General features: G+C 35.4%; 1 protein-coding gene across 2 annotated transcripts in view; it reads right to left on the minus strand.

Annotated features, from left to right (window-relative positions):
- The window catches only part of LOC133322509 (small conductance calcium-activated potassium channel protein), a 182557-nt gene extending 173209 nt beyond the window's left edge, over positions 1–9348 (minus strand). For both annotated transcript variants that reach the window (XM_061531497.1, XM_061531496.1), the window contains exon 1: positions 9200–9348. In XM_061531497.1, coding sequence (XP_061387481.1) covers positions 9200–9306 — 107 coding nt within the window. In that variant the 5' untranslated portion in view covers positions 9307–9348. The remainder of the gene's footprint in view (positions 1–9199) is intronic.
- Positions 9349–9661: the final 313 nt, after the last annotated feature.

A 9661-nucleotide genomic window follows, 5' to 3' on the forward strand; every position in this document is an offset into this window, starting at 1 on the left:
CAACGACATAATACCCTGAACCACAGTGTGGTGAAGGGTATAAAAATGTGTCAGAAGGTGTTGCCGACAGATATATACCATCAGCCTATGGTTTGCGGAGGTCGTCGGTGTTACACACATATTTTATTATTTGCTTTATATAAGAACTATGTTTTTCGGATTTAATGCTGATACAATTTTATAAATATTGACAATTTGTGAGAGAGGTACCGGAAAGAGTGGACTACTGGGTCTCATCTTAGGACTTAATATACGGTTGGTAAAGATAATAAGTTGTGCCAAGTTTGGTTGAAATATGGCATTCCATTCGCCAGTTATTGCATTTATAAATATTGAAAACGTTGACCATTCGTGGGGGAGGTACCAGAAGGAGTGGTCCAGTGGGTCCTATCTTCAAACTTGATCTATTCTAGGTAATGATAATAGGTTGTGCAAAGTTTGGTTGAAATATGACATTCCATTCGACTGATATTGGATTTACTAATATTGAAAATTTTTGACCATTTGTGGGGGAGGTGCAAGAAGGAGTGGATCAATGGGTCCCATCTTCGGACTTAATATAGACATCGTAAAGACATTGGGCTGTGCAAAGTTTGGTTCACATCGGACATTCCATTCACCTGATATTGGATTTACAAATATTGAAAATTTAGAAGGAGTCGAGCAATGGGTCCCATCTTCCTATTTAACCTAGGCTAGGTAAAGATAATAAGTTGTTCATTAAAATTGGATAGTCCGTTTGCATGTTATTATAAAATTAATTTTTTAGCACAATTTTGACCATTTTGTGGTGGAGGTACCAGAAAGAATTTACCTATATTCCCCATCTGCGAACTTAAACTAAGTTTGGAAGAAATATTAAGAGGTGCAAAGTTTTAAAGAAATCGGTTGCTGCCTTCGAGAGTTATCGTGCGCACCAACCAGCCAGACTGATAGAAAACGGACGGACGGACGGACATGTGTAAATCGATTTCAAATTTTCTGAAACGGATTTAGTCCAAAGAAACATGGGGTCTAAAACCAATATTTCGATGAGGCACATTTTCACCGTATCAAAGTGTATATACCCTCATTTGCCATAAGACTGAGGGTATAAAAAATTTTGACTCCAAACTGTCTTTTCCTAAAGTACAAGATTTGCAGTACTATTTTTTTTTTCTAAAGAAAAAAATCCAAACTTGGATTTTTAATAATTTCGATATCTATAATAAACTGATCCCTTTTTGCATATCCTTAATAAAGGGATATAGCATATTATGTTGAAAAATTCGTATAAGCCCTTCAAAAATATTATACCAAGTATAACGAAGTAAACAGTTTAGATATAAAAATTCCTGATGTTTTTTTTTCTGAAATTTTCTGAATTAAAGATATTCCGATTATGTATCGACTGCTGATTTTGCCATACCTCGTATTACGGTTTTACATAAATTTCTCGGCCAGGTGAATTTTTCGTCAGTTACATGCACATATATAATATGTATCACCGTTTGTAACACATACATATGAACACACGACTGGACTCACTGACTGGACTTGTCCGCATGATATTTTGCATGTTTGCAGATGTGTGTGTGTAAGTTCGTGTGTGTGTTTTCTGTATAAATGGTAGTATAAATATTTCTGTTTTTCAGATTTAATTTAAATGAACATTTTGAACATTTGTAAATGTAACTGGTATGCCAGGTTGATACTCTTGATGCACAATATTACGTATGTATGTATGCTTTATTCATTATTCTTATTAAAATAATGTTTGAGTTTTTTACACACAAACACACACATATATATTTTTTTACATTTGAAATTCTGAGTAGTAGTGTTACTGTTATTAAAATTCATATATGATAATTGCTTGATGATAGCTGGAGCGCCAGGAATAAAAAAACTAAGGACAGCAAGGTAAACCGACTGGTGTTTTATTTTTTTAGAAGGAAACTGGTTGACCGATATTAAAAACATGTATATTGCCCCCACCCCCAATGGGGTTTGAAAAACCAAAGTGTAGTTGGAATGAGAGTTAAACGTAAAATAGACACATACATAGGATATTATTTCGATGTGGAAAACCAACGGTTCTTTGTTGGGTTTAGAAAATTTGGAGAGAATCATTTGAGATTTCAATTCCGGTTTGTCTGAAATAATTTTGATAAGCATTAATTTTAATAATGATTTTAGGGATTGAGTTCCAATTCAAAAATAAAATAAATATTTATAAAATACAGGCCTTCGTTTAATATGTGAATGTTCCATAAGCGAAGGATTTCATGTTGATATAAAATAACAGTGGCTATGTGTATTTCATTATGTGGTATTGTGGGTTTTTTTGTTTCCCATGGTGAAGGTTATAACCAGTTCCATACGACCTATTCACTTGAACTTGTTTTCTTCATATATTTTCCACGCTGATCATGTTGTTTTCAAATCAAATTTTGTAAGATTTTCAAACTAATTATCATTAATATCAAACAAGTGAAAAAGGGTTGAGTTCGGCCGGGCCGAACATTGAAATGAAATGAAAATAAAGGGAACATACCAACATACCGTAAACCATAAATTACGCCAAATACAAATTTCAGCAATTTTTTATGAATATTTATACCCTCAGCCTTATGGCTAATGAGGGTGTATACACTTTGATATAGTGAAAATGAGCCTCGTCGAAATATTGGTTCTAGACCCCACGTTTTTTTTTTTTTTTTGACCAAATTCATTTCAGAAAATTTTGAATTCATCCAAACTTTGCCTATCTTTTTATTTATTCCAAACTTTGTTCATGGGATGGGAAATATCGGTCCACTCCTTCTGGTACGTCCCAAACATGGGCAAGGCCTAGGCCTAAATCTGGGATATAGATCATATATAGTACATTATCGAACCTTAAGTTCTATCCTCCGCAGGTGAAATGATTGCAACAGAGTCTTAGAACCAAACCCAAAACGCAGAACAAATCAGATAACTATTTTAATATAAACCAGTAAGGAAAGTAGTAAAGTCGGACGGGGCCAACTATATGATACCCTTCACCACTTTGGGTATATTCAACAGATGAATCCTAACAGACGTCGCATTTTAAAAGGACCATCAACATGAAATTGGATCCATAAACATGTCAATCTGCAACCTATACTAATTTTTTCATTTGGTAAGATATAGAAGCTATATCTAAATCTGAACCAATTGCAACGATTTCAGGAAATTTAACACACATCATTCTAGACCTAATTCATTACGCTGTGCCAAATTTCGTGCAAATCGAAAGATATATAGGGACTTTGGTACACCATTTACCTTAAATTGGACGAAAATATATATGGGAGCTATATTTAAATCTGAACCGATTTCAATGAAACTCAGCACACATCATTCTAGGCCTAATTCATTACGCTGTGCCAAGTTTCGTGCAAATCAATAGATATAAAGGGACTTTGGTGCACCATTTACATTAAATCGGACAAAAATATATATGGGAGCTATATTTAAATCGGAACTGATTTTTCCCAATTGAATAGGGTTCGTCCTTGGGCCAAATAAGTGACCTATGCAAAATTTCATACAAATCGGATCATAAATGCGACCTGTACTTTGTTCACAAAAATACATGGACGGACAGACAGACGGACATGCGTAAATCGACTCAGAAAGTGAATCTATGCATATTCACAAAAGGAATCATGTGTCTATCTCGTTTCCTTTTGCCTGTTACAGACATATGCACAAAGACATAATACCCTGTACCACAGTGTGGTGAAGGGTATAAAATGGGGGTTATATGGGGACTACGCTAAACAGGGGGACGAATATTAATAATTTTTAGTAGGGAGATTTGCTGCCACATACAACAAATACACAAAATACCAAAATGCAGCGAATTCGCATGAAAAACGCGCTCAAGAACCGCAAAATACTGAAAATTGGGGGTACCCTTATATGGGGGCTACCCGATGGTCCTATGGTCCTATATTCATAATTTTTTGTGGAGAGATTTGGTACCTATTAAGAACTCAAAATACTAAATTACAGCCAATTCGGTAGAAAAATACGACCAAAACCTCTAAAATACTGAAAATTAGGAGGAACCGTTATATGGAGGCTATCAGAAAAAGTGGACCTATACTTATAATTTTTTGTGGAGACATTAAGTAACCAATAAGAACCCAAAGTACCAAATTGCAGTGAATTCGGCTAAAAACGCGCTCAAGAACCCCAAAAATACCCTTATATGGGAGCTATGCCTAACCGTGGACCGATATATCACATCTTCGAACTTGACCTGCCTGCAGACAAAAGACAACCATATGCAAAATTTCAGCACCCTATCTCAATTCCTTCAGAAGATAGTGTGATTACAACAGACGGACGGACATGGCTAGATCGTCTTAGAATTTCACCCTGATCAAGAATATATATACTTTATAGGGTCGGGTCGGGTCGGTAATGAATATTTCGATGAGTTACAAACGGAATGACAAAATTAATATACCCTCCATACTATGGTGGAGGGTATAAAAACTCACTCTTATTCCAGTTCAATTATTGGAAATTTAGTTTAGCTTGTTAATTATAAAATTAATTAAAAACCATATTAAATATGCTATCAACATTTCAAATATAGAAGAAGGAAATTGTGTCATAGAAAATCCTATGAATGTTAATGAATTTTATCACACAAAAAAAAAGATCAACTTTTACAATTAATTTCTTATGTTCTGTATAATAAGCCTTAGTGAAAAAAAACGACGAGTAAAATTTGAAATATGCAAATTATTTGATGGATAATAAGGTTCATTAAATATTTTAATTAATAAAATGAGGACACGTTTCTTTTTTGCATATCTTTTGATAAGTATCCCGAAAAGTCACTTTGTGTTTTTGTAGGGTTGCATCACTGCATTTCGGCAATACATGAGATTTACCCTCAGTGGAACATTGAATACCACAAAATTGCGATGGGTAATAATAGTTTTGACTCCGTAAGGCAAATTCAAATCAAGCAAAAACCTCATCATCTTTGGTCTGGCCAAACTTTGTATACCCTCCACCATGTGATGAGCATTTAAAATATTTAAAATCGTTCAGAACCTATAATGAAATAAACTAAATTCAGCTAGGACATAGCTTCATATGGGGGATATACAAATGGATATACACTGAAAATGTTGAAGTTTTTATGTACCCAGAACCCAAAACATCCGAATAATAGGCACTTTGACTAGAAAATGGTTATACATTAACCATACAAATTTTTAAATTACGAAGGCGGGTCCAATTCAAGTTAATTTTATTTATTATATTACATGCGCCTATGAACTTCAGAATACTTCAATAATCTCGCCTTATTGACGGTTATGTCAAAATATGAACCCGCACTGAAACCATTTTTGCAAACATGGTTTCTATCCTCCAATAACTCGGAATGGTAAATTAAAGACACTTCGTTAAGAAATGCTCCAAAGACCACCAATTTGGGCAACACCTCTATATTGGTCTAAATACTAAGAGACCGTAGTTCCAAATTCTATTATCTTCGAAATGAATAATGCCCCTAGGATCCACAAAATACTGTAAATGAAGTTAACGTGGGCCTATACTGCCAATTTTTTGCATACTTACTCCATGAAACCGTTATCCCAGATTAAGGATTGCGCCTTGAACTTATAAAATTCAGCAAACCTTAACATACAACATGTTAGACAAATTTGCATGAAATCGGAAATATATGGGAGCTATACCTAAATCTTTACAGATTAAAAATAAAACCTCTCGTGAGTTAGCCTGTCCCAATTTGCGTCAAATCGGGAAAAATTGGCGTTCCTCAACATTCCTTTTCTACGTTAGTTTGTGGTCAAGGACTGTACCAATGTATTTTGCTTCTAATGAAAGGGCTAATGTGACTCCACCCAAGGATGGCAATCTGAAGATATCGCTTCCTAGTGAAGAGTACCATTTCTGTCTACGTTACCTCTTCCCATAGACTTGGTATATACAATAAAAGCAAACAGTGGGTTGATGATAGAATATCAAGAGTATCTCTGCCAGATTTAGTCAACGTTCCGTCGCTCAATACTACCTATAGATTTTGGATGTTAAGATTGTTATGCTTTACAATGATTCCGATTTATCTGCACCATGTTTAGCGCCTGCTGCTGTATGTTTCCTGTTTTACTGGCGGGAGGCGAAATTATAATTTCATCATCTCATAAAACAGCTTACCCTTGTTCCTCCCTAGGTACGGTTCACCAGCAGAGTCGGTGGCGAACTTAGCGACAAGGACGCCGTTTCTGTCAGACGAGGTGAGGATTCTCCACTTCCTCATCTAAAGTCCATCGTTCTGCTTTTCCACCAAATCAGTGTATTCCCCAGTCCCTTAAAAGGTGGTGGGATTCACATTGAGGTAACCATCCCGCTCGGTATCTCGTGAACTGTAACGACTGTCATCCCATATCAGACGATACACTATATGGGATATTTATCTAAATCTGTACCGATTCTAAAAAAAACTGCGCATACATCACACAGGGCCTAATTCAGTACGCTGGGAAAAAAATTGTCTCAATCGAAAAAAGGTTTTTTTTCAACTCGGACGAAACTATGTAGGAGAGCTATATCTAAATCTGAAACGATTCCAACATAACTTCGCATATATCAATCAGGACCTTACTAAGTAGACTGTGCAAAATTTTGCCTCAATCTGACAAACCTTGGCAGTTTGTTGCCCCATTTACAAACCAGGAAGGAAAGTAGTAAAGTCGGACGGGACCGACTATATGATACCCTTCACCACTATGGGTATATTAAACAGGACTATTATCATCAAATTGTATGAAATAAAATATGTGATATTTATCTAAATGTGAAACGACCTAGATCTATCCATAAACAGGTCATTCGTTTGTTACAATGGAACAAAAGTATGTAAATCGACTTCAATCAAATATCAATAGGCCATCCGTGAGCTAGGTCTGTACAAAACCCAACTACGTTATTCTATGCTCAATTTTGTACGTTGTGCAAAATTTGATGTCAATCTAACAAATATGAGAAGTTTGATGCACAATTTACTTATATATGGATGCTATATCCAAATATGACCGATTTCAACGAAACTTGTCACAGGTTAGGTTATACTAATTTCAGTACGTTTTGTTCCTATCAGCCATATATTGGTTCCTTGGTTCGTCAATTACTTAAAATCAATCTATAATATAGGGGAGCTATATCTAAACCTCAACCGATTTTCACTAATCTTGGCACACATTATTCTGGATTAAATTCAAAACGCTATGCAACATAAGAACTTGGTATATTATTTAGATTAAATCGGACGAAAATATATATATGTAGATCTGAATCGATTTTCACGAAACGCAGCACACATCATTCCACCAGTACGTTATGCCAAATTTCGTGCAAATCGAAAGATATATGGGACTTTGGTGCACTATTTACATAAAATCGGACGAAACTATATACAGGAGCTATATCTAAATCTGGACCGATTTTCACGAAACATACCAGAAATCATTCTAGGCTCAATTCAGTACGTTATGCCAAATTTCGTGCCAATCGAAATATATTTGGTGCACCATTTACATGAAATCGGACGAAACTATATACGGGAGCTATATCTAAATCTGGACCGATTTTCACGAAACTTGGCAGACATCACTCTAGGCTCAATTCACTACGTTATGCCAAATTTCGTGCAAATCGAAAGATATATAGGGATTTTGGCGCACCATTTACATGAAATCGGACGAAACTATATACGGGAGCTATCTCTAAATCTGGACCGATTTTAACGAAATTTGGCAGACATCACTCTAGCCCCAATTCAGTACGTTCTACCGAATTGCGTGCAAATCGAAAGATATATAGGGACTTTGGTACACCATTTACATTAAATCGGACGAAAATATATATGGGAGCTATATCTAAATCTGAACCGATTTTTCCCAATTTCAATAGGGTTCGTCCTTGGGCCAAACAAATGAGCTGTGCCAAATTTCATCCAATTCGGATCATAAATGCGACCTGTACTTTGCTCACAAAAATACATGGACAGACAGACGGACAGACGGACGGGCGGACGGACGGACATGCATAAATCGACTTAGAAAGTGATTCTATGCATATTCTCAAAAGGAACCCTGTGTCTATCTCGTTTCCTTTTGCCTGTTACAAACATACAAAGACATAATACCCTGTACCACAGTGTGGTGAAGGCTATAAAAAGGCGACTATTGTGGACTTATCAAGACTTATAGACTTTTGGTCATCTATAAGTTTTGAAATTCATACGGAACAATCATAACTTTTATTGAAGGTCAGTAGGTCTTCGTTAGGAAGTCTAGAATATAGAAATAGGGGTAGAGAAGTCCAAGAGATCATCTTATAGAAAACCTAAAGTAACTTCCAATAAGTCTATTTATACGTCAGGACCAAAAACTCTACTTCTAGAAGAAGTTGTTTTAAATTAGTTGCCCAAGAAAATTGTCCGTAAACCAATTTAATTCACCCTTTCTTAAACTAATACAAACGAAATAAAACAATTTACTTAATTTCTTTGACATTACACACAGAATGTTCAGTCTTAAGTGAATTTCTATGTAATGACAGTTGGATACAAAGAAAATGCGATGCAAAACAACAACGACAAAAACTAAACCTTTGATGGCAATTCTCGTTCCGACCACAGATAAGGAATTTACGATAAGCACTTTGCTAATTTAAAACTAATCGAATGTTAATTGAGCGTTCCTTTCATAATAGGTAGTTGGATTGCTACGACAACTAATCTAATGGCCATATGACACTAAGGCAACGACTACACTAATACGATTTAAAGGTATAGTGTACATATACATACAAACACACACATATTGTATGTTGTATATACAAGAGTATGTGTAATGGAGGGGAGCTACAAAAACATAAAAAAAAACAATCTACCCTCATGTAAATCTCAATGGTTGCCAATGGATGCACTGCCATTCATGTTGGGAGGATAATCGTACATGGCTCAACTACAACTACTCATACTCATGTTTATACAACTACAAATGTCTGCAACTATGTATGTATATGTGTGCTGTCGATTTTATATGCAAGAATTTTTTTATTTCTTGTTATTGTTGTTTGTTGATAGAAAAAAATGAGAATGTCATTTAGCATGGACTTTGGAAACGGCTATACATACATTTCATACCTTGGGTAGTCGGTATTTATGCCAACTAACGCCTCTGCTGCTTCTTCGTTGCATCCTGATGAGATCTGTTCCCGATTCGCAATGGAAGGTGTTTTCATCGAGCCAGGAATTGAGAGAGTGGATGCTGGTTTGCGGAGCTGTATGAAAAAAACAAAACAAGAATAGAGAAAGCAAAAAAGAAGAAGAAAATAAATTATTAGTTATGTGCAGTCACAAGAAAAAGGAGATGCTAAATAATATATATTGTGGGTGTGTGGGCGAGTCAATGTGGGCTACTGCTGTTGCGGCTATGAGAAACTACTTTTTTGTTTTTTGGGTTCATTTTTAGGTGTTTTACAAATATTTAATGTTCGTAATATATAAATTTTATTTTTTTGACATAGGTAATGTGCATTGCTATTCAACTATTTGGAAGGTGCAGCAATAATAACAAGGAAGGCAAGCAGCTTATAC

This window comes from Musca vetustissima, unplaced genomic scaffold (assembly GCF_032173495.1).
Source record: "Musca vetustissima isolate MV318-11 ecotype Yass unplaced genomic scaffold, APGP_CSIRO_Mvet_v1 utg4944, whole genome shotgun sequence".
NCBI classification, from domain to species: Eukaryota; Metazoa; Arthropoda; class Insecta; order Diptera; family Muscidae; genus Musca; species Musca vetustissima.